Here is a 27,944-nt window from a genome sequence, read left to right on the forward strand (position 1 = left end):
TGCCATCGCGTATGTTATTAGCCTGGAAGAATAACGCTAGGCTTTCGAGGTAACACTCGTTACGCTCCTGTCCTTCTCTAAACTTGCCATAGAAATCCACATATGTTGAATTACACTGACAGATGTTGGTGCTCTGATTGGACGAACTCGACATACGTCAAATTAAATTGACATAAGTCCAAGTAAATTGACACATGTCAGTGTTTCATGCTCTTATTGGACCACAATTGTCACATGATATTTTCTAGTGCTTCGATGGGAAAAGACCTGTCAAATGTGAAAGAAATCTACATAGGCCTTTGTCATATTAACTTTACATTTGTCGGTTTCTCATCCTCTCATTGGACGACAAGTGTCACATGTTGTTTTCTAGTGCTGCGATTGGAAGGAATCAACATATCAGCAAGGAATCAACACTAAGGAGTGTAAGCTCAGTGGTTAACGCCGTTGCCTTCCAACCATATGGACCCCAGTTCGAGTCACTCCAAGTTTAATGTATGTCGTCCAGTTACAGAGTTGTTGACAATTGACAATTCATAATCATGGACGTTAAATATGAATCTTATAGACTGATTTCGGTCAGCTTGCGGCTTTAAGCCAATGAGGCTTCTTCCCGAGTTCCTGCTTGCAGGAGGATCTAAAATACATACAATGCATACATATGTGGAAGAGATCGACATATGTTGAATTAAAATTGACATATGCAGGTTTCGTGCTATCCACTTACCAATTTGGCGAAGTAGGTACGGCACATACCCTACGAATTTGGTGAGGAAGATCAGGCAAATACGATAATAATAATTTGGACATTATTACAATTGTTTTAACTTTGCTATACATTTTGCAAAAATATAACACCCAGGGCACAGTCTGGAAACAAATCATTTGCCCACCCCTTCTGTCAGTGAGTACTCTGGACCCACTAGTGTCTTGACCCATCCATGTGACACTTGCTAAAAACTCTGACTTTACCTCCAAGACACTTTCTTAACAGTATAGTCCACATGTAAATAGCAAAGTGGTAATTTTAAAATCTGAACTTTCCACATCATCGTTTTTGATTCATACAGCATGCCCTATAGCAGCGTGACTTGTAATCTTCATTTGAATAAAACACTTCTCAAAAATCCCTAGCATTTGACTTTATGTACTTTATGCTGTTTTGTCTGCATTGTAATCAAACATCATGAAGCAACGTGTCATTATTTCATTTTTATATCGATCGCTGCATCTCGGCTGGATTCGCCGTCTTCTTTCCAAGCATCAAATTAAAATAGAATGGACGCCACTATTCTCTTTCATTATAAACTGTTGCCTATAAAGTCAAAAATCCATTTCGTTTTTACATATATTGAATCTGTATGATTTCTTCATTATTACAGCAGCAAATTTCGCAATTATACTATTATAATGAGGCGATGAAGTTGTCATGGCAATTGTCATCAGTTTCAAGATAGACAACCGTCCAATCACAGCTTGCTCATCGGTCGAACGGCATGGCCAAATGACGCTATGCATTCTATCTCGATTCTTGCATTCTGAAATGATCATTCAAAACAAGATCAAAATTAAATTTCAGATTTATTCTGGATATCAAAAAGATTGAAAAATATATATATTTTTAATTCATTGAAGGGATGTTTACTCTCATACAGTATTTGGCATTGGTACTTAAAGCTTTCAAAGAAGATATCCAGATGATCTCATCTTGTCCCTTTCTTTAAGAATACAAAGTACCATTTTGTTCTGCCTTCAAAGTTAGATCCATGAGCCCACAGTGCTGTAGTCTCTATTTCTGTACAATTAATCTATATCAAAATCAATAGTCAAATTATGTGTTATATCTTTCTCTTCACTATCATCATTAGAATATTCGAACCCATGAAAAAAAAAAAAACAGTAACACTCTTGCCCCCCAATTACGCTCTTTACAAAGCTGCATGATTATGCTAAGTACGTCAATGGTGGGAGACACTTTTATAAACTCTGTAAAACGGTTCAAAGTTTCAAAGTTCAAAGTACTTTGCACACCTTTTTTTTTGTCTCTGTCATCATTTAGTCCCCAAAATACAATTTTGAAGCATAAAAGATTCAATCTGTTAACATTTCACAAAGTAAGCATCCATTCAATCAATTCAAATTCTTCTTGCAAAAGGCTGGCATGTGTTTACAGAGGCACTGTCCCTTCTTAGATTAACCACAGACTGCATCACATCCAGACACAACTTCAGCTAGACTGTTCGAAATGGAACCGAGCGATTTAAGAAAAATGGCCAGTTCAACACCAAAGCATTTCAAGCTTTAATGTTCTTTATAAACATCTCAGCATGAAACCCATGGGAGGATGATTAAGGTAGTTGATATTAGAGAAAATGGAATAGGAATATGGCTGGTAGAATATCAAACTTGATAAATATTTAAAAGTAGAATATTAGCATATCTATCAAATGTGCTCAAATGACACGTAATCCTTAATACATTGTGTGCTTGGGCAGGGAACTTCATCTCCATCGCCTCTCTTCACCCAAGTGTATAAATGGGGACTTACGAGGACATTTGTAAATATAGTTGCGTGCACCTGTTTGTGGCTGCACCCTATGGGAACTCCCTTAGGGGACACGTAGATGTGGTGCACTGTAGTGCACCAGGAAGGATTGCTTGAATTGTGCACACTTTGGTGTGTGGGTGAGACAAGTAACCAATGAGTTGTGTGAGGAGGCCTTTGGTCTCAAACAAGACTGTAAACCTTTAACTTCATAATTCCTCTAATCTTTTCCAAGCAAATTTTATAAAGAAGAAACCTTGCAATAATTTAAAGCTCAACAGTATTTTCAATGAGATGCTGCTAAAGGTGCCTTGAGAAGTTTCAACTATTAAAAAATCATTTCCAGATATGGAGAGAGCTGCAAGCTGGACTGTTCAATGAACTAAACATCAAATTACTGTGTAAAATACTGAATTTTCTATGAGAAATTTCAAATACTGCTACCCATAGAACACTTACCACTACAAGGCCAGCTACTTTAACTGCTGAACGGGCAGGGAAGTTTTTGGGAAAATCTGTAAAATTTAGGAAAAAAATATGACAATCTTAATATTTCAATTCAAATTTAGTACAAGCTGGTTGTGTTTTTTACAAACATAACAATTGTCGTAATAATTGGCTTATAAGGCAATCAATATGTCTACAAGTGTTATAGTCACTTGGTACCAATTCTAAGAGATATTTGAAGAATTCTTGATATGTATATTAATACATCCTGATGTACAGTGATCTGCAACAAGCCAACCACTGCCTTGCATAGATATAATGTCACAGATATTACACAACGAACACCAACTATCTGTCATTACGTCACAAATCTACTGTATACTATACTAAAGCTATACGAGAACTACACAGCACCACACAACAACATACGATACATACTATCAATCTGCAGCGTTTTTGTTTGTTTTGTTTGTTTTACGGTCACTAGCTTTGATGAACAGTGTTCTTTTTTCTAGTGTCCATCCATGGGCGTCAACCCAGGGGGGGGGGGGACGGAGGGACACGTCCCCCCACATTTCGATGGGTGGGGGACACACTATCAAATGCCCCCCCCCCCACACACACACACACATTTGGAAAAAGAGTAGTGTCGTGGCTCTATTTGGTTAGGGCTTACACATCTCAGGACTCATATCATCGAATATCACTCAATGTTGCTGAATGGAGAATTCCACCCAGATCTTGTGAGTTGGTACCCTGAGCTCCCCGACAATTTTAAGCTTAGTCTGCCTTTCTTTCGAGGCCAGTTCCAGTCGTCGGTTGAAGGGTATAGACAAATATTCAAGTCGATGAATTCAGCGGTACCGGCTATGTTTGGTGAAGTCGAAGCTCTCTTGCGGTTACTCCTCGTCTCCCCCACCAGTTCGACGGAAGCCGAGAGATCTTTTAGTGCTTTGAGGCGTTTGAAGACATGGCTACGGAGCACCATGACTCAACAGAGGCTGAACCATGTGATGGTGTGCCATATTCACCGCGAAAGTCTAGCCCAGTTGAAGCCTGAGAAGCTAGCAGACAAGTTCGTTGGTTTCTTGGATCACAGACGTCGCATCTTCGGGCGATTCCAGTAGAAAACTAATGCGCTCCGTCATTATCATAAGAGACAGCACTTCATAGCTAGAGCCCAAGCCTGTACATATTTGTTGTTTAGTTGTAGATGGTGTTTCAAAGACGGTGCCGTTCCCTAATATTGAGGAAATGAAATCGGGAGCATATTCCGTGGCAGCGCATCCCATGTTACCTTGTTGTTGGGTGATACCGGAGTTTAATCCACAGTGAGAACACTGGGTACATGCAGGGACGTCTCTGGAGGGGGGGGGTGGGGGTGTCTCACCCCAAACTTGGTAAAACTGACGATAGTTGGAAAATTGGAGTGCGACAGTCGGAATTTCCGACTGTCGCACTCTAGTTTATCTAGGCCTCTTCATTAATCCTGTGATTGTGCATGACCTAAAAATTGAAAAATTTCGGTCAAAATTGACCTTTAATCTGTCATATTTACCACGTTTTCCTTGCTGCTTTGAGAAATTGTACCACCATACAAAACTTCGTATGATTTTGAATACTCAAAAAAAATGCCTAATAGAACTACCGTCATAAACGTAGGAGCCCAATTTGATTTGGAGGAGGGGGGAGGGTTGTAACGACTTGCCCGAAAAATATAACCAACATTTTTGCCCGAATTTATACAAAAATATTTGGTTGGGATGGGGGGGGGGCTAATAAGTTTGTGAAATGAGTGCCAGTGGGTACAAATGTATCGAAAAAAGTTCAGAACAAAAGTGCAGTCGCGAAAGATTTGGTGTCTGACTGACACTGACCGTATCGTTGACGAGTAGCGCGAGGGTGGTGGGGGGGGGGGGCTACAAAGCAGCAGTCGGAATTTCCTGGCTTCAAAACCCATCCAGTTGGAGTTTCCGCCACTACACCCCCCACCCTCAATCATCAGGCCCTAGCTACGTCCCTGGGTACACGGTGGTTACAAAGTACGCTTCAACCAGAATTCACCTGTTTACCAGATCTGCAGATCCACCTAGCAACCGACGTAACTTGCGTGAGGACTCCAACTAACAACCACTGATTTATTTTGATGCCTTCATCACTTTAGCCACCACTCACATGGGACCTATTCTAAGTCTGACGATACATGCGCATGTGTGATTTGTTTGTGGTTTGTCTTGCCATCCTTGTTTCAAATTTCATAGAAATGTATACTCGTAGACCTAGCAAAACATTTTTTTCCTTACCCCCCGGGTAAGGAAAAGATGAGAGAAAAAAAAAAAAAGGGAAAAATAGGGGGGAAAAAAAAAGGAGGAGAGGAAGGAAGGGAAAAGAAAAAGAAGAAAGCGAGAAAAAAGAGAAAAAGAGGGAGTAGAAGATAAACGCCAAGACCTCGGGAAGAGAAAGAGGAACAGTCATAATTACAGCGCTGATCCCTATTATATACACAGGGTAGCCAGTGACAGATCGAGGATTACGGAGGAGACGTGCGCCTCACCCTACCCCTTACACCGACAACTCATTTTTGACGTTCCATTTTTCCTCTCTCACTAATGTTTCTATATATATATATACTATATATGGTCTATCATAACGCGTGTGTGTGTATGGACGCCTTAAACAATTGTACAATTGTGCTATGGAACCAACTGTGGCTGGTCTTGAACTCGACCGAGTCGTCGGGGAACATGACGCATTTCGGGAAGGGGGCGACCGCCCCCCCCCAAGCAAATTTTCTTTATGATATCGCTAGTAATTTCAAAATAGACAATGATTAGATACTTACAAGGCATGGGAAGTGTCATTTTCAGCGATCTAGGAGGCATTTTCGGCCAAAATTTTCTTGTACGCTTCGCGCCAGCTCATGGTGGCGCTACGCTTACATAGTTTGCCCACAGGCTTCGCCCCTCCCTTGGCAAATTACTCGCTACACGCCTTTTCGGAATTTGTAAAGCAAAGAGCAGATATCACATTATATCAGTGAGCGAAAAAATTCATGTTCAAGGATGAACAGCCTCAAAACTGTCTATATGTGTAGTCAAAGGCGTAAGAGCCCAATTGGATTTGGGGGCTGTAACGACTTGCCCGAAAAATATAACCAAAATTTTTCGCGCCCTTCGCGCGCGTTTAACATGTTAATGTCAACATCATATAAGCAAGCATCGGTCATTACATCGCATGGTATCGTGTGCCATACGGTCCGTGAAAGATGCGCAGTATACCGCCGGATGCTAATGTAAACAACGAAATGTAATATGTAGATGGAGAAAAATCATACAGATCCATTTACGTCAAAACTCTCTTTTACAGTAGTAATGGCGAATTAGTCGGCCAAGCTTAGAACTTTATTTTAATTACCAAGGAGATAATTTTTAAACTATTCATTTCCTTAAGCTACATCATTGCTATTTATTTTTCTTTCAGTAGGTGCCCGAAAAATTCTCAGCATATTGCCCGAATTTTCAGGGGGAAAAATTGTTTGGGGGGGGGGGCTGCAGCCCCCGCCTCCTACGCCTATGTGTGTAGTAATTGGTTTTGAAATATCTGATATCGGAAATATATGCTATTTTTCATTTCCTTCAACCAAGTTTTATAATAGCCGTTATAAGAGGTTTTAATATTTGTACACCAATAAATTTACTGTGTCTGAATTTTCGAAAATTTCCTGACCAACATTCTTCATCATACTTCCCTCTACTAGTGCAATTTTGACCTGTCTGTTAGGGGTTCAAGGAGGTTTATCTATATTGGTTGTCCATAGATTGAATTTTGTGCAACATTATGGGTATGTTTTGAAGTGATTTTATTCACGAGAAATGTGAATTTTCAAATTCTGAACAAATAATGGGCTTAAAACCTTGAAAAGTGGGGCTTTCTGATATTGTGGGCCGTGACGTAGAATCACCTACAAAAGCAATGAATGATCCACAGGACATGCAATGAGGTCGAACATGATGTGTGACTGGTGACAATCTTCAAAAAGGTTCTGGATGGAAAAAAAAAAACTATTGGGAAATACTTGGTTCTCAGGCAAAAGTGTACATCTGGTTGGTCATTTTCATGCCCAAGAAGTGCCATTTCCCGTGATCTGGGGCTTATGAAACCAGAAATTTTCTTGTACGCGCCACACCAACCGATGGTGGCGCTCCGCTTAGATAGTAATTCGCGCCCCCCGGGTTAGAAAATCCTGGATACGCCCCTGTTAAAAGTCATTGGTGGTTTAACATGCTGGGGTATAACAACTTTTGGCCAAATTTGCGCTAAGCTCACTATATAAACTCGGATCTGGGCTGTGCTGAATTAGTTACTTATTTAAATTACTAATAATGGCGTATGAGGAAATGCACCATTTTGTGGTATGACTCCCAGGACGGCAAGGCGAGAAACTCACATGCAGTCTCGGCGGATAGCTTCCTTCGCCTATATGTCCAATTTGTCGGGCGGCCCGTGAGATGTCTCAAGAAAAAGAAAAAAAATCAATCTATTTTACATCATCACAAAACACGAACTAGCTGCTTAGAATTTATCTGCACTAATGATACTGTCAGGTAGGTCTATTATCACCGTTAATTGTCAACTAGACTGTATTGACATTATGTTTTTGTGAATACAGATTAGTACACACACCTATTGCTTGAACGTCCTTGGAATCAAAGGTTTGAAATCAACAGCAAGTCGTTGGTTAGGTGCGGCCCTGTCAATCTTTCACTCCTAAAATCTGGCCCATTCATTCAAAAAGGTTGCCCACCCCTGCTATAGGCCTTTATCTGAGGCCCTGGGGTCATTCCTTGACCGACTTGGTGCAATATAATGTGTCCATTTCCAACTAAATTTATTCACAGATTGTTAGTTGTCTTGGGTTCGAACAAATGAGGGGTATTCTCCTGAAACATAGGGCAAAATGGGGCTGGGGTTCCAGTTTGCCGCATCATTTGTAAACTTGCACTGGGTTCTAATGTTCATGTCAATTGGAATCACTAATAAAAGAAAAAATCCACCAAAAATGAAGGCCGCATGAACTTTATTGCAGACTTCCTGAGTGATAAATTTGTAATTTTCTCCCGAAATCATACAACTAGATGGCTGATATCCAGCCTGGCAAGTGCCATCTCCAGCGATCTGGCAGGTATTAAAATCTGAATTTTTCTTGGTACGCTGCGCGCCAACTGAAGGTGGCGCTCTGCTTAGAAACTTACGGCCGGAATACTCGAATCGATTACGTCGCCCCACATTTCAAATCGGATTGACGCCCCCTTATCCATCGTATGTAATATTATGTAATTCTTTGTTCGGACTCCTTTTGTCAGTAAGTTATGTACATAAAAGAAATAAATTGACTTGAATTCAATTGAATCGAGTACATAGTAGACACAACTCAAAGCTCAACATTCAACCTACCGTAGGTCTACAAACTTACAGTATCGGAGCAGGTGACCTTCGCAGAAGTTCAATTCAAACCAGATGACTCTGATAGTGAGTTGTCAGTATGATGCAGGTGATAAGGATGTTAAGATTACTAAGAAATGACTAAGTAAGATTAGACAAACTTACACTGTCTGCAGACTTCATTCATTTTGGAAAAGTCATTGAGATCTGTGAGAAACACTGTCACTTTCACCACTAGGAGAAAAAGGGAAAAGGAACGATTTTTTTTCTCATTTTGCTTGCAAATCAGAGCTTATTCACAAGGTCAAGTTGGTCTATTCTGTGTAACAAATTGAATGCTTCTTTAGAAACTCCATTCACCATCTCCATAGGACAGCCCTTGGTATCGAAGAACTCTGCCAATGTTGTTAAACGTCGGGAAAATAAATAGTACAAAATGTAGGATATTGTCTGCTTGTGACATTAATTTCTTTCAAGACTTAAATAGCTCTACATAATCCAACGGGTTTTCAAAATTTGGGCACATTGGCTCAATAATGCTGCAAAATCTCAATAAGTATCTATAACTACTCCTTGAGTACCTAGAACAAAGCAGCTGAGCAAATTTTGTCAGATTTGGATTAATTACATACAGCAGTTTGTCATTATTCTCTAGGATGTCGGCTGTAAAACTTACAATTGCTACGGTACCAGAAAAGGGGCATTACTCTCAAGCTTTAAAACTTCTCTAAGACTACAGCAAGCAATAATATGACAATGTGATTCTGGAAACATTTACATTTTTCAACCAGTTCTTTGCTTCTCTCCAGCTCCGGGTGTAACTGCACAAGTTGTTATACTTATTAGTTATTCAGGTCAAAAAATAAAACACTTTCATTCTTAGACAACTTAACTTTAAAGTTAGTACCCTAATGACAATTTGCTCCGTACACATAACTTTGTGAATCGGTTTCCTTCATATCAACTTTCACAGGCATGACTTAACTTCTGCCACCGTTGTTGATAGAGCAGAATTCTAATCTACCAGTTGTACATGCACAAACAACAACAATTAACTCTCTCGGCAATTAAATTATCGTAAATCTTGGTTCCTTTTTTGTGCAAGACCAATTTGTTTTGAAAGTTTGAATATTAGGCACTGGCCTTCATTGCTGGAATCTTACAAATTCTTCTTTAGTCAAACAGGCTTCTCAAATTTATGTAAGTTTATTGTGTATAACAAATTAATAGCATTAATTAATTTAATACAGAGAGTCATGCAGTGAGCCTGTACTGTGCACTTACTTGCCTAGTCTCAGCTTCAATGCCTCCTGGTACTAAATTGAAGTTATTGTCAGGATCCAATCCCAACTGTCCAGAAAGATATGCTGTCTTTCCATCAATCACGACTGGGCTACATTTTTATTCAAATACAAAAATAAAACATGTTTTATGCTTCAAACTTAAAGGGGATTATTTGCATTTTGATTTGCCAACATGGATGGCAAGAGACTCGTGCAACAGTTTAGGCTAAACTTATAAACTTGTAAACTAGATAATCAGAATTACCTTAAAAAAATCAAACAAATACCCCTACTCAAGCAGGTAACCATAGTAACGAAGAAATACAGATATTTCCTGAGAACAAATATATATATATATATATATATATATATATATATATATATATATGGGTGTTCCGAAAGTGCGTTCCGCCCCTCCCCATATTTTTATTAGAGATGTTTAAAGCTACACTAACACCATGCATTGCTTTATATAGGCTACATATATATGTATAGATGTAGTAATGTCAGTTTATTTGTTTTCCCTTTCTTCCGCTATTCCCTAGCAAGTCCCCCTCTTCGTTTCCACGCCACTGTTGTTTCCCTTAGGCGCCATATTGTTATGCTTTGAGGTTTGTGTTCTTATTCAATTCACCACGTGTGCCTTGTGTGTCCGTACAAGAAAAGTTAATTACTCACTGAGTTCGTTACAGTGTGTGCTCCCTAGGCTATTCGTTCCGAGTATCACAGATGGTTGGAAATTGAGGGGGCCATTGTAGTATGGCTGAGATGCTGAAGGGAAGATAGGTGGTGGAGCCTTTTCTTAGTTTTAAAAATTCCAGTTTCTCCATCAACTGTAGCCTAAAACCCTTGATAGACTATTTGCTTGTCATATCATTGTCCCTTAGGGAAACTATTTACACATTGTAATTACTTAAAATCTGTTCATTTTTGTCAATAGGGACCCAAGTATTGACAGATAGGTATTGAAATGAGGTTTTGATTTTTATATAAAAAAAATATAATTAAGCTAATTAGATATGCAAATATGTAAATGAGGTTATGATACAAACAATGTACTTTTTTTGCCCATTTGAAATTATTTTGATGAAATTTGCTGGACTTTTGATAGTTTGATGAGTTCAAGACATGTTATTTCATAAGTAAAATATAATTTGATGTTTGAATGTGAGGAATATGACTGATTTCCCCCCTCCAAACAAATACATTGGTAGCCACGCGTAACGGTAAGTCTATATTATATACCAATTGCGCTACATACACAATACATAGTACATACAGTGTGCAACTATGCGGCTTACCGTATCAGAATTTCAGAATTTCATCGTCAGAATCTTCTTCTCCAACGGCTGGATGGTCAAATTGCCCATAAAAAGAAGGTCTAACGCCTCTTAGAAGTATTTAGCCATGATAATATGTGCTAAATAGTTACCGTTTCAAATACGTGAGTGATTGCATTGACCCTAACGACGCCAAGCATATCAATTGTGGTTAACCGAAATTCTATACCGTAGAAATGCTCGAGTTGAATTGCTAGGGATTACTCACAAAGTGAAGGCGCTATTGCTAAATCGTTTTTATGTAGACAGGCGTTTCAGTGTGGCGCTTCTGGAGAGCTAAAAATCTACTCTGTAGGGTGAGGCATTCTGGAGAAACATTTTGGCAATCTGACAGTGTTTTGGCCTAAACTTAGACCAAAAAATGTCATTTTTGACATATTTTCCCCAATTATAGAGCCATCTCTCTACATATGCCTGTGAGACTCCTGACTTGATTCCTCGTATGTATTAGCTAGTTGTATAAGATAGGGTCAGTTGACTTGACATTTTTCACTGTTCTCCACATTTTTTTGAAAAAAATGTCAAAACGACCGTTTTTTTTAATGTAAACAAATCTTTGAAGACAAAAAAAAAGTCCATGTGACCCCCTCGGAAAAAGGTTGTTTATTGATGCAGGCTGTCTTACGTGCAAAATAAAGCTATAGGAAGCTCCCTAGTGTATTCCTATCTCGAGTAATGATTTTCTAAACACATGGGGTTTTGAATGTTCGAATTTGTACAGTCGGGCTGGAAGGAGTGGTCGAAGATCATTACGTAATTTCACACAAGTGGTATTCTTACCAGGTCTTACACACTGCATGGCGTTAGTTCATTTGTTTATCAGGTTTGAGAATTTGAAAACATAATTACAGTGTAGTGATATTATAATTATTATATATAAATATAATATATATATAATTATAATATATAAATATAATATACCTCTATATAATCACCGATCGCCATTCTGGTTTTCTTCTTTTGCGTCAACATTTTCAGATATTCTTTCATAGATGAATTCTTAATAATTATTTACTTTGAAACAATCAGGGGCACACAAGGCACGTGCCCCGTTGTTTTGTGAATAACCTCAACCTCTTGGCTAATTACATGCGTAGCATTTATGTTACCTTTCTAGGGGGAATCGTGATACACACCTGACGATGGGCACACAGCCTCAGTCTCTATACAAGGGGCTGGGGTTAAGAGCGAATTAGTCGGTTCGGTTTTGGGTTTTTCTTGTCCAGGTTCTTTCCTTGGTGACTTTTCTTAAAAAGGACCTCAAACATGCCCTCTTTAATATATATATATATATATATATATATATATATAATAGTCTATAATTTTTTTTATAGTCTATAATTTATATTTTTTTATAGTCTATAATTTTTTTTTTTCTGGGAGAGGGCCCCAGACCCATCGTATACAAAAGTCTCCTTGGGTTATTTGTGATATTTTTGGGTCGCGCTCCGCTTAGATAGTATCCGAGAACAGACGCGCGTCCCCACCATTATCCAAGACTTATCTGCGTCCATGCACCAATAAATTAACTGTGTCTGAATCTTCGAAATTTCCCTGACCAACATTCCTAACATACTTCCCTCTTCTCGTACAATCTTGACCGGTCTGTCAGGGGTTGAAGGAGTTTTTTTCTGTATTGGTTGTCCATAGATGAAGTTTTGAAGTGAATATATTTCACGAGAAATGTGAATTTTCAATTCTGAACTAATAATGGGCTTAAAACCTTGAAAAGTGTGGCTGACGGGTATTGTGGGCCGCGACGTATATGGCAAGCCATGTGGGACAAACACCGCATAATATATCCGCGTATTAATTCGAATATATACGCGTATTAATTGAATATACATGTGTTTTACATGCGTATAGTTTCGCTTTTTGAAGCAATCTCGCGAGCCCGCCAAAATATTTATCGTTGATATGTGTACACAGCAAGAGCGGGATGTGTTTTCTTGTACATTCGAATTAATCCGTGCATATATTGGATTTAATCCCCATATGTATTCTATTTAATACGTGTATATATATTCGAATTAATACGTGTATTTATTCGAATTAATACGTGTATATATTCGAATTAATACGCGGATATATTTGGGCCATATGATTGGCTAATAATATATACGCGTATATATTCCAATTAATACGTGTATAAATTACGATTAATCTGTTTAATCTTTAAACTTAAATAAGTTGATTAATCAAATTAATCATATTTTTAATCAAATTAATTAATTTGATTACTTAATTTAATAGTCTAAGTAATCAAATTATGGACCAGATGACCAGAGAGGGGGAGTGGAATGGGGTGACTAACCGTTCGGCTATTCAGGGATGGTTCTAAAGTAATGGGGGAGGCCATTAGCAAGGCAGCAAGTACAAGGCAGCAGTCGGAATTTTCTGGCTCCAAAACCCATCCAGTTGGAATTTCAGCCACTTACCCCCCCCCCCCCCCCAATCATCAGGCCTTAGCTACGTCCATGCCTACGAGTGTTGTTATCGAGAAGAGAGTAAACTAATTAGTTTCATTTACATTAACGGATGACTTGTCTTGTTATTTCAAATATACTATCCAAGAAATATGAATAATTTGAGGGCTTCTGATTTACGAGATATTCAGTTTTAAAATATGCTAAAGCTCTGAATTTGTCATTTAAGGCTAAATGACTGATGACGTCAGCTCGTCGGTGCATATAGGCCTAAATGTTAATGTTTTATCAATTGTATTAACTCAACTAAAATATTGTTCTTAATATCTTCATATACAAAAAGCAGAGCACCATTGGTCAACATTTACACTATTTATCATTGTTAAACTTTTAGAGTATTGAAGAAAAATATTTCAGGCGGTAAGTCTTGTTTTCCTATTAAGTTTATGTGTTCTATCTGACGGACGAACTGGACAGGGTGTTATACTAAGTATCCCAGCCGCTTTAATTGATAGGCCTCGGATGTATGAAAGGTTACTGGTTTTCTCAAATATTAAAAGACTGTGGTAAAGAAACACAACCTGGGACGATAACAGAGTTGTTTAACGGTCTAAATGCCACAATTAATTATGTTGTGTCTACATTCATCCTAAAAGTTATTTTCTGATGTTCACGTTCTTTGAATATTATGTCTCTTCATCATAATGATCTCGTAACTGACTGTAAAACTGATAGTTGCTAATTTATAATCAATGGGCCTTTTATGATTTACGAAAAAGTTGTATTCAGAACTTGGGATTAATCTCGAAACTTTGTCATGGGAGAGGATGCGAGGAGGGCGGGGGTGGGGTGGTATGGGCAGTGTCGTAACTAGCTCAGTGCAGCTGGTGTGGACTCGTTTTGTCAGGGCCCTATGGTGAGTATGACCGATAACCGCCTGAAGATAAGTGCTTACAATAAGAATATTTATTAGTTTTCTTAAATAAAATGTTCAGTTCTTAAAGTTCTCTCATGATACTCCATCGAACTGAGAATTCCAACAAAACCACAGAGAAAGCCTCAGTATGATATATCTAGGCGTCTACGTTGCCGAAAATGTACACAAATTCTCAGCCAAATCCAAACCATGATTGGGCTTAGTTGAATGAAGACTCTCTTCTGGGGGAACATTTCTATTGCTGCACCAGGGCTAGATCGCAGCCTGCAGCACCACTGTTGGGACTGTGGCAGGGAGTGGAGGAAGGGGAGGGGGATTTCTATTGCTGTCTCAGGCTAGATCGTGCCCTGCAGCACCACTGGTGGGACTGTGGCAGGGAGTTGGGAAGGGGAGGGGGATTTCTATTGCTGCACCAGGACTATATCACGCCTTGCAGCTCCACTGGTGAGCCTGTTGCAGGGAATGGGGGAAGGGGAGGGGGAATTTCTATTGTTGCATCAGGCTAGATCGTGCCCGGCGGTACCACTGGTGGGACTGTGGCAAGGAGTGGAGGGGATTGCACATCACCTGTTTATTTCTGGCTATGATTCTGGGCGTGTGGGCATACTAGAGAGTGGTATTGAGAAACCTCTTTTCTAAGGACAAGCAATTATCAGAGAATTTCCTGGCACCAGTTAATTGACTCAAGTCACTGTGTAACTTCTATATACTTGAGAGTTTAGTGACTTGAGCATTGCTTTGACAACACTGGCGTGATGACCATTTTTGACCAAAGGTGTAGGTCATGGGTCAGTCTGCCTTGATGATGGCTTCCTGAAAATGGACGGAACAAGTGACCAAAGAACATGGACAGAAGTAGTATTGATAATTATCATGCTACATGTATTCAATAAATCTTGCATTAAGTTACACATAGATAAATACATAAATACACAATGATGATTATAATATCTTAAATGAAACATGCTGCACAGTGCAATCAACTGCTTTAAAGCCCGGGCTATGTAGAGACAGCAGTATGATAGACTCTGTATAATATAGATACACAATGCTGCAAATGTGACCTTTAAACCAACATGAAACAATACGGTAAATTCTGATTCTAAACAAACAAATATATTATCACTTGTCTTATATCCTTTACATAACCCAACTGATGTAATAATTTTAACAACTTCATATAATCATCAACTGATGTAGTCATATACTGTTTACCTCCCTTCTGAATAACCATCAACACACTGAGGTAATCATGAACTGGTTACCTATCTTACATAATGATACATTCCTAATCCATGTAATCATAAACTACTTACCTATCTTACATAATAATACATTCCTAATCCATGTTATCATAAACTACTTACCTACCTTACATAATCATACAATACTAATCCATGTAATCATAAATTACTTACCTACCTTACATAATCATACATTCCTAATCCATGTAATCATAAATTACTTACCTATCTTACATAATCATACATTCTTAATCCATGTAATCATAAACTACTTACGTATCTTACATAACCATACATTTTTAATCCATGTTATCATAAACTAATAACCTATCTTATACATAATGATATTTTAAGTGATATTTCTGCTGCTGGAGATCATTTTTTTAATCGGTGACTTTAATTTTGATCTTTGTAACCAGCCGCTAACTATTTCCTTATTAACCTCACTGCCTGTGGCTTTCACCCAACTATTAACAAGCCCACTAGAGTCACTACTAACAGTTCTTCTCTTATTGATAATATACTTACAACTTAAATAATACCAATGCTGGTGCTAGGGTGAATGTAGCTGGTGTTTTCACAACTGATATCAGTGATCATTTTCCTATTTTTTACACTCTATTTTGAAGTCAAGTTCTATTCCTGGTTATGCTCCAATTTACTCTCGCAATTATTCTGAACATAATATCCGACATTTTGCCTCCTGTATATCTAGCACTGATTAGAGTGAAGTTTTTCTGGCAAATAACACCAACACTGCATTTAATACCTTCAATAATAGTTTTAGCCAGGCTTATTCAGACTGCTTCCTACTATATAGAGTACGGCAAAGGCTAAAGAAAAAGCAACCTTGGATTACAAGTGGACTCCTTGTCTCAATTAAACGTAAGAATATACTGTACGAGACTTACTTAAAGTCAACAAATCAAGTTAACAAAGATTCCTTCACCAAATATCGAAATAAGCTCAATCACAGTATGCGCATAGCAAAGAGAAAACATTATACGTGTATGCATATTCAACAGCTCTAAACATAAACACTATTTTAAACAATGGTAAAAGTTTTTTCAATTACCCTAACAACTTCAAGATGATGATGATGATGATGATGATGATGATGATGATGATGATGATGATGATGATGATGATGATGATGATGATGATGATGATGATGATGATGATGATGATGATGATGATGATGATGATGATGATGATGATGATGATGATGTCGTCTCTATAAGTGATCCTCAGGAAATTGCAAATGCTACTATCTTACATAATCATACATTCCTAACCCATTTAATCATGCATTTTAACATACCTTCGGTAATCATCCTTACCCAACCCATGTATTCATTAGCAGCTTATCTACATAACACATTGAACTAGTGAATCACCCAGTGCGTCTATAACCAAGCTTATCTGGCTATTGAGTTAATTTGATTCAGGACTAATATACAACATTGCCCTCTGTCAAAATGCTGGAGCGCCCCTTCGTCTGATGGAAAGTTTACTAATCAATTCTCAATAAAAATCGAACATAAATATGTAAACAGTAATTCAAATGGAATACAGAAAGCCAAGATAATAAATTCTGTGTAAAACCATTTTATGCAATCTATTAACGCTTAGATAAACTATACTTAGAAAGAAAAAAAATTCTCTGCATTTGATTCAGCAACACAACCTTTTAAGATGTAACTTTTTGTGAAAAATGCATGTTGAATTCCAACAGACTATCCCATCCATTCCATCCCATGCCATGATATGGGTAATAACTATTATTAATGAGAAACGTATCTGAACTTATACCCGTTTACACAATAGTACATAATATCATTGTCTCATGACTGATAATAATACATAAGAATATGTGTGTCTGTACTTGTTTTCTTTTCTAAAAACAAAGAAATTGCAAGTCCTCAGATGAAAAGAATCAACAGGTCCTCAGAAAAATGTCATTGTTAAGGGGTATTGTCAAGGTTATGGTACGTGAAGAGTGGAAGAAACACCTGGGTCCTCAGTCTGAATGTAAAACACACCTGGGTGTGTCTGTGTCTGTTTAGAGTAGTTTTGAGGAGCTGGGGGTTGAATTTGGGTTATCTGTGACATTTCTGTTTGCTGATATGGATGATATATTTGCTGAATTCCAGTGTGTTTGTTAGTTTTGATCCTCTTATCAAGTACTTAGTGGACAGAACCGTATCTAGACAGGTCTTATCTTCATTTCTGTGTATTTGATGTTATATTGACCTCCAGGTAGATCATACCAGCGTATGCTTGATACAGCATCATCTGCTGCCATGTAGTCACCATTGAGGTTAGAAAATCCACAGCTCTTGTACCACCAGGCACCTTGTTGTCTATCAGCACAGTTAGTACTGCCTGTATTATCATTGTCCCTGTCAAAGGTACTGAAGGCAGAGTTAAGTTGAAAACTCAAAGCATAACCACCAGGTAAATATCCATCTGTGTCTGTGTATTAAACAAGTAAAGATATTCCCTTAAACTACAATCAATCACAATTAAGGGACCTATCACAATATAGACACATTAAACAATTAGTAAATATGATTGGATATATGTTGAATCTGGGCAGTTCCGTAAACTCGGACGTACATTTCGGATAGTTTATTGGTTCATATCTCAATGAGTATTTATATGAGATAACTTTTAATTTGGACATTGTGTGTCATCTGCCTTCCAATATTATGCTGTGGGGTTTTCATTTTTTACCTCCTTATAAGCCGCACAAAATTGTTAAAAAAAAACACCCGGTGACGGACGTACGTAGAAAAAGTGATTTTTTTTCAGATCATAAATCTTATTGTAGATCGCTGGGATATGGAATGTTAAACAATTAAAAGCTTACATGTATCATGTTAATAAGACCTTAAACTAGAATAAGCAGTAAAATCAAATTTAAATTTGATCACCTTCATGGGATATTTTCGCAAAGTTCTTGTGTGATGGACATACATTTTTTATGATGGATTTACATCTGCAAATTGTACGTCCGTCACAACACAATTGAGTTCCAATAAAGCAAAGTTTAATTTGTATATTGTAACGTAACTCCCTCTGTTTCACAACTATTATTCTTACAACCTTGCAGCATGTTCTGTAACTACGGATGACAATTTATCTCAATGCTATACAGTACATATATATAGTAGTCAACATAAACCTGACACCTACAGTACAGAGACTATACAAAAAACATACTCTAGCCGTAACGTTGGGGTAATATATAATTGAAGAATCTCCATTTTTCAACAAAAAACATTTGAACCACAAACCAAAAAAGTTTGGTGAATCCCTGCCAACTAAATTAATCCCTGTTAAAAAAGGTTTACATAATGAACTTAATAACAACCAAGTCAATGCCACATTCATTCAAATTGGCACCACTGAGTTGGCATCAACAATTCCAAAATATACCAAATAAGAAATTCATATAATTTGATTCATCCACATTTTTACCACTTAGCTGAGCGGTGCTACAAGATTTTGATCCATGCTGACCTTAATGACCTTTGATCTTTGACAGTATTAGTAGGTTTTGTACTCACCAAGGGCAACTTACATACAATGTGTGAGACGCATCCAAGTTAACACCATGTGAGCCTGGGTACAAAGTCTTCAGTACTTATCAATGTTGACCTCAATGACTTTTTACCTCTTTACAATCAATAAGAGTTACTCATTTTAAGCAAATCTACATTCCACTTCTAAGTCTGTAAGTGCAAAGTTTACACTACTAAGTTAACAAGGAGCTATTGACCTCAAATGAACTTTCACCTTATGTTTAATCTCTGTGACAGCATACATCAAATATTACTACACAGCAGGACATCCATGCTGAATCTCTGTGACAGCCTACATCACAAATATCACTACACAGCAGGACATATATGCTTAATCTCTGTGACAGTCTACATCACATATCACTACACAGCAGGATATTGATGCTTAATCTCTGTGACAGTCTACATCACATATCACTAGATGTGCAGCAGGAGATTCATGCTTAATCTCTGTGACAGTCTACATCACATATTACTACACATCAGGGCATTTATGCTTAATCTCTGTGACAGTCTACATCACATGTCACTACACAGCAGGATATTGATGCTTAATCAATGTGATAGTCTACATCACATTATACTACACAGCAGGACATGTAGGCTTAATATCTTTGACAGTCTACATCACAAATCAATACACAGCAGGACATGTATGCTTAATCTCTGTGACAGTCTACATCACATGTCACTACACAGCAGGACATTTATGCTTAATCTCTGTGACAGTCTACATCACATATCACAAGATGTGCAGCAGGAGATTCATGCTTAATCTCTGTGACAGTCTACATCATATATTACTACACATCAGGGCATTTATGCTTAATCTCTGTGACAGTCTACATCACATATCACAACACAGCAGGACATGTATCTTAATCTGTGACAGTCTACATTACATATCATCATATAACAGAACATGTATGCTAAATCTCTGTGACAGTCTACATCAAATATCACTGTTGTATTTGAGTCATGTTATATCTCAGCTGATCATTGTTAGCAAGTTGTGCTTGTCTTTGTGTGATACCTTAGCATGTCACTGTACGAACATGGTTTCTATGTCTTTTCATTGCTGCACTTACTGTCATTTTGCTCGGTTTATGAACTGCGTGTGATGTATTAGCATTTTTACTGTCAATAGGCCTAATTATGCTTGATTTATGTGATGTCTTTACAGATCACAAATGTGGGCCCAACTGGTTCAAAAAGTAATAGGCCCCTCAAATTCGGACCCAAAGAATGTGTCCCAAAATGCATTTGAGGTGGAAACAAAATGTGGGCAGACCTTCTCATTATAACACATCTACACATTGAGTATGACAAATATCCATCACTCCATCACGGCGGACTTCAGCAAGCGTCACAGACGCACACAAACGCACACACTTCACTGCATAGGTTCATTTGCTTCCAGCAAAGTGTCACAGACGCACACAAACTTGACTGCATAGGTTCCTTTGCTTCCAGCAAAGAACCGGAAAAATAAACGACATCCAAAGAAATAAAAAACAGAACATGACATTTAATACTACAGTGATGTTGTATACAACAAACACAGAGAAAAATCTATAATTTGGACAAACCTGCAGTTCCACTGTAAGTTCCCTGTCCAGACAGTCTGTAATTGTCACTTTCATCGTTGATCCGGAACAAGTCAAACTTTGCGTAGTATGGAGCTCCATCTTTGTTCACCATATCGATCCGCAGTTGATAGTCACCTTGATTGGTGAGGTAATACAACTTATCATTTCCCAACCAAAACTCATGGTCCAGCTCACCAAAGTCTTCTTTATAGCTCTGCCAGTTACGATAGAAGTCAACGGAACCATCAACACGACGTTGGAATACCTGTATATAATGTAAGAACGAAAAGAATAATTCCAAATTATTTTCAATAACATTTCAATGAGAAAGTGCATTTAACTTCTTTATAGAACGAACCTAAGGAAGGATGACCTGTGAATGAGCAGTAACATAATCTTCCAAATTAAATCCATTCTGAACTGTAATTCACCCTTCTGTTAAGTGGCATGTTAGAGCAAAGTGAATTTCACCATCTACTACCATAGTTGATTGTTCACAGACCATGAATGAAAACTGTTCTAATGTCTGTGTGTGTAATAGATAATCAGACCAATGTTGGATACTGTTGCTAATGTCTGAACTCTGTCCCATTACAAATAATGGAATCTTACTTTCAAACTTCCATACTATTCGCTTTGGAACAGAAACACCTGCAATGATTTTGGGCTCAGCTCTGGTTTGAAATGATTACTTCAACAAACCAAAACTGGCCTCATTTGCGGAGAGAACGGGCCTAGTATTGAGACAGACAGATTGCTTTTGTAATAAACTCTAAATCTATATCAAGAGAGCAAACCATCTACTCTGAATCTACTCTGACAATCCCCAATTTATAGACAATGGAATCAAACACTGTAATGATCTTAAGTGGTCTTCTGGAGGTTCAAAGTTAGTAAAGAAAAGTAAGAGTAAAGAGATGACGTAAAAACCGATGGGAAGAATATCCATGACATGTATTGCAACAATCTCCATGGTTACACAATTACATTAGAAATTACTGAAGATTATTGTGTCAGAACTTGTTTCTCATTCTAACGGATGTTTATTTGTTTCTAGCAAATTTCACTGCCACTTCAAATCTAGGCCTATAGGTAGGAACAGAACCTCTGACCCTTGCATCACAAACTAATTCCGTACCAATTGTCCAAAGTGATTCTGCTGACCAGTGTGAATGCTTAATATTAAATGATTTTATAACTGTCAATGAGAATGAGTGTATTACTATTGTACAGAGCACACCCTCGGGTGCTTATAATTTGACAATATGCACAGAATTTTGAGGCAAACGAAATATAGGATATCATATCCATCCTCCTCCGTCAGTCATATTATACATATACAATACATCGTCTATACTATAGGATGTCATACTAGACTTACCGTCCATCCTCCTCCGTCAGTCATATTATACATATACAATATATTGTCTATACTATAGGATGTCATACTAGACTTACCGTCCATGCTCCTCCGTCAGTCATATTATACATATACAATACATCGTCTTTACTATAGGATGTCATACTAGACTTACCTTCCATCCTCCTCCGTCAGTCATATTATACATATACAATACATCGTCTATACTATAGGATGTCATACTAGACTTACCGTCCATGCTCCTCCGTCAGTCATATTATACATATACAATACATTGTCATTACTATAGGATGTCATATTAGACTTACCGTCCATCTTCCTCCGTCAGTCATATTATACATATATAACAATCGTCTTTACTATAGGATGTCATACTAGACTTACCGTCCATGCTCCACCGCCAGTCATATTATACATATACAATACATCGTCTTTACTATAGGATGTCATACTAGACTTACCGTCCATGCTCCTCCGTCAGTCATATTATACATATACAATACATCGTCTTTACTATAGGATGTCATACCAGACTTACCGTCCATCCTCCTCCATCAGTCATATTATTCATATAAAAGATATCGTCTTTACTATAGGATGTCATACCAGACTTACCGTCCATCCTCCTCCGTCAGTCATATTATACATATACAATACATCGTCTTTACTATAGGATGTCATACTAGACTTACCGTCCATCCTCCTCCATCAGTCATATTATTCATATAAAATATATCGTTTATACTATAGGATGTCATACCAGACTTACCGTCCATCCTCCTCCGTCAGTTATATTATACATATATAATACATCGTCTTTACTATAGGATGTCATACTAGACTTACCGTCCATCCTCCTCTGTCAGTCATATTATACATATACAATATATCGTCTATACTATAGGATGTCATTCTAGACTTACCGTCCATCCTCCTCCATCAGTCATATTATACATATACAATACATTGTCTATACTGTAGGATGTCATACTAGACTTACCGTCCATGCTCCTCCGTCAGTCATATTATACATATACAATATATCGTCTATACTATAGGATGTCATACTAGACTTACCGTCCATCCTCCTCCTTCAGTCATATTTTACATATACAATACATTGTCTATACTGTAGGATGTCATACTAGACTTACCGTCCATCCTCCTCCGCCAGTCATATTATACATATACAATATATCGTCTATACTATAGGATGTCATACTAGACTTACCGTCCATGCTCCTCCATCAGTCATATTATTCATATAAAATATATCGTCTTTACTATAGGATGTCATACTAGACTTACCGTCCATCCTCCTCCGTCAGTCATATGATACATATACAATACATCGTCTATACTGTAGGATGTCATACTAGACTTACCGTCCATCCTCCTCTGTCAGTCATATTATACATATACAATATATCGTCTATACTATAGGATGTCATACTAGACTTACCGTCCATCCTCCTCCGTCAGTCATATTATACATATACAATACATCGTCTATACTGTAGGATGTCATACTAGACTTACCGTCCATCCTCCTCCGTCAGTCATATGATACATATACAATACATCGTCTATACTGTAGGATGCCATACTAGACTTACCGTCCATCCTCCTCCGTCAGTCATATTATACATATACAATACATCGTCTATACTGTAGGATGTCATACTAGACTTACCGTCCATCCTCCTCGGCCAGTCACATTATACATATACAATATATCGTCTATACTGTAGGATGTCATATACTAGACTTACCGTCCATCCTCCTCCGTCAGTCATATTATACATATACAATATATCATCTATACTATAGGATGTCATACTAGACTTACCGTCCATCCTCCTCCGTCGGTCATATTATACATATACAATACATCGTCTATACTATAGGATGTCACAATAGACTTACTGTCCATCCTCCTCCGTCAGTCATATTATACATATACAATATATCGTCTATACTATAGGATGTCATACTAGACTTACCGTCCATCCTCCTCCGTCAGTCATATTATACATATACAATACATCGTCTATGCTATAGGATGTCATACCAGACTTACCGTCCATCCTCCTCCGTCAGTCATATTATACATATACAATACATCGTCTATACTGTAGGATGTCATACTAGACTTACCGTCCATCCTCCTCGGCCAGTCACATTATACATATACAATATATCGTCTATACTATAGGATGTCATATACTAGACTTACCGTCCATCCTCCTCCGTCAGTCATATTATACATATACAATATATCATCTATACTATAGGATGTCATACTAGACTTACCGTCCATCCTCCTCCGTCGGTCATATTATACATATACAATACATCGTCTATACTATAGGATGTCATACTAGACTTACTGTCCATCCTCCTCCTTCAGTCATATTATACATATACAATATATCGTCTATACTATAGGATGTCATACTAGACTTACCGTCCATGCTCCTCCGGCAGTCATATTATACATATACAATACATCGTCTATGCTATAGGATGTCATACCAGACTTACCGTCCATCCTCCTCCGTCAGTCATATTATACATGTATATCGTCTATACTATAGGATGTCATACTAGACTTACCGTCCATGCTCCTCCGTCAGTCATATTATACATATACAATACATCGTCTATGCTATAGGATGTCATACTAGACTTACTGTCCATCCTCCTCCATCAGTCATATTACACATATTCAATACATCGTCTATACTATAGGATGTCATAATAGACTTACCGTCCATCCTCCTCCGTCAGTCACATTATACATATGCAATATATTGTCTATACTATAGGATGTCATTCTAGACTAACCGTCCATCCTCCTCCGTCAGTCATATTATACATATGCAATATATTGTCTATACTATAGGATGTCATACTAGACTTACCGTCCATCCTTTTTCGTCAGTCATATTTTACATTTACAATATATCGTCTATACTATAGCATGTCATACTTGACTTACCGTCCATCCTCCTCCGTCAGTCATGTTACAGAAGACATCAAATGAATCCCCAGTCCAGTTAGTTGGTTTGATTGTGTAGATGCCATCGGTTGTATTACCAGCATTGAAGACATCCAAGCAGTCTTTTATCTAATAATAACATAACAAGTTACTTAATAGCAAGCAAGCAATCCATGAAGTGACATATCTTATCTTATTATGGATAATATATGACCTTTAACAGCAGTACACGATCATTCAGCTTCTTCATACTTTTATTGGAGTATTGAAATAGCTAACAAAAATCCTACAGAACAATATGCTGAACGAGGAAGAAACATTAACGTCACATGGAAAGGAGGTTCCTCATCCTATACGCACTCCAATGCACAGACATTTTGTTTGGTGGTAATTCATACAATCTAGCTGGAAGCATTGATGCCTTGATACTTTGTGTCGAATTCATTGCAAATCTCTGACGATTCTAAGCTATTACAAACAGAATGTTCTAATTGGCTCTACTGATAGTGTTGATGTTTCCAAGATTCATGGAATGAACTTTTAATGCCAATCACAACATCTAACCTTATCTCCTACAAAGAGTGACATCGTAACCGAATAGTTTCAAGGGTATCTTTACTATTGGATGACAAAGGGGAAAAAATATACCAATTTCAATTTTTTTCTATTCATTTACAGTATTCCAAGCTTATTTCTTTTGCTGTTTCTGTGAGATCTCTCGTCTACACTGGAAGTGATAATTTACAGCCAACATACAGTATTGTACAGCCAGGCAACATCATAATTGCTCATATCATCATCAAAATTTGAATCTTAAATCTTACTCCTCAAACACAATATTCTCTTACTTCAAAATTGTATGTAATTAAGTATGTAATTCTCACCACGATAGAAGGATCATCACCAGTAGTGGTTTCCATTGGGGTGGTCTGCACTGATTCGCTGGCTATCGTTAAAACAAGAAAACCAAAAAAAAATCTCGTTTTGCTGACTCTTTACATCAGGTACGATAATTTAGTGATATACAATCATGCTGTACTATCTAAGTGTGCTCAAATTCGAAGTGCTTCAGACAGATCGTTTTAGAGATCAGTTCTGATAAATACATCAACTCATGGCTTGTCTACCGTGCCAGCGTATTGACAAATTCTACCAACAATTCCAAGTATGATGGTATAATACGGTAAACTAGGGATGGTTAGGGCATTAATTGTTCTCTGATAGGATAGCTAATTGATTAAGCTCTCGCTGATTTTTCTATTCTTCAGCTTCAGATTTTCATGGATGGTTTGACCGTTCTCAGTAATAGAGAGACTTTATACTTGCAAAGTTCGGGAGAATCTAACTACTCGAAACAAGGAAAAAGTTCCCTTACTTACGGCATGTGTTGAAGTAATTACCGTATAATTCCCCTGAACGGGTGCAATAACCCACGAAAGTGTCTGAATTAGATACAAAACCGATGTTTACTCGATCACATGGCAAAATTGGCGGTTTCCGTTAAGGCTTTGTAGATTATAATTGGGATTGAAAAAGTGGTTACAGTTTGACTAAAGAGGACAGCAACTACAGTGTCTATAACTGCAACTACATATGTATAACACAGTACGCGACTTAAAGACCAACTATGGAGACAAATTTTTTGGGGGGATTTTCCATTAATTTGGGAGTTTACATACCCATAACCAACAAGTGTAAAAAATAATCTTCGAAAACCTTCTATAACCCATCAAAAAACGACCACGAAAATGGACATTTTGGGTAGTCATGTGACATGAACCTCTGGAATGTCTGAAAACAGAGATTGACCCAAAGGAGCCTCTGGTCACCGTGTGACGTCATAATGTGTATACCGCGAAAATCAAACGCTAAACTAGGCACTGTTTATACACAGATAGCGAAAAATTGTACTGTATTTGACTTCAACTTTCGAGCGTTTGAAAAGCTGCTAGCTTAAAACAAGAACATATGAAAGTAAACAACTAGTTTTAAGCAGAAAATTAAGTAAAATGGGTTATTTTATTAACATAAATTTCCACTCATATGGAGGCTGTCACGCCTGCATTGTATTTTAGCATTCCTTGTGGGGTCAAGGGAGTTGGGGGTGCCGAGGTTTATGTGATTTCAGTAGTGAATATCCTTGTAGCCTTTCTGTAGCCCTGAGTTTTCAGGAATTCGTAGAATTAGGAAAGACACTGGGCTTCCAAGGAAAAGACCTTAATAAATTTGCTGAAACAAAGTCAAATGGGGCAAGGGAAGAAAGAGTACTTGAGAGAGAGCATGCTAGGGAATTAAAAGAAATAGAGCTGAGAATTGCTGAAGAAAATGCTTAACAACATTCTGTCAGTCCAAGTTCTGTTCAAGAATTCTATCGCAAACGACCGGATTTGCCAGCGTTTGATGAAAAGTGTGACGACATATCTAAAACGATTCGAGAGATTTATGACATCTCTCCAAATTCCTAAAACGCAATGGGCAGTTTTGCTTAGCTCTGTCCTCACAGGGAAAGCATTGTCAGTATATTCTCGCTTACCAGACGAGCATGTTAAGGATTACGACAGATTAAAGTCATCATTGCTCAGAAAGTATGATTTGAACGGAGAGGGTTTTCGTAGGAAATTCAGGTATTCTAGACTGGAAGGTGGTGAGACCTACCTTCAGTTTGTGGAGAGAATGAAAGGGTTTTTGACTAGGTGGGTGGAGTTAACTAATACCACTAAGT

General features: G+C 37.8%; 1 protein-coding gene across 3 annotated transcripts in view; it reads right to left on the reverse strand.

Annotated features, from left to right (window-relative positions):
- The window catches only part of LOC139974385 (fibrinogen-like protein A), a 73,897-nt gene that overhangs the window by 20,208 nt on the left and 25,745 nt on the right, over positions 1–27,944 (reverse strand). Inside the window, exons 3-6 of one of the 3 annotated variants that reach the window (XM_071981507.1) lie at positions 26,107–26,168; positions 25,223–25,351; positions 20,841–21,105; positions 15,252–18,139 (exon numbers count right to left, since the gene is read on the reverse strand). The exons of the other annotated variants lie outside the window; for them this stretch is intronic. Coding sequence (XP_071837608.1) covers positions 17,871–18,139; positions 20,841–21,105; positions 25,223–25,351; positions 26,107–26,168 — 725 coding nt within the window. The 3' untranslated portion in view covers positions 15,252–17,870. Of the gene's footprint in view, positions 1–15,251; positions 18,140–20,840; positions 21,106–25,222; positions 25,352–26,106; positions 26,169–27,944 lie in introns of those variants that run through there. 3 annotated transcript variants of the gene reach the window in all.

This window comes from Apostichopus japonicus, chromosome 9, assembly GCF_037975245.1.
Source record: "Apostichopus japonicus isolate 1M-3 chromosome 9, ASM3797524v1, whole genome shotgun sequence".
In the NCBI taxonomy this organism is placed as follows: Eukaryota; Metazoa; Echinodermata; class Holothuroidea; order Aspidochirotida; family Stichopodidae; genus Apostichopus; species Apostichopus japonicus.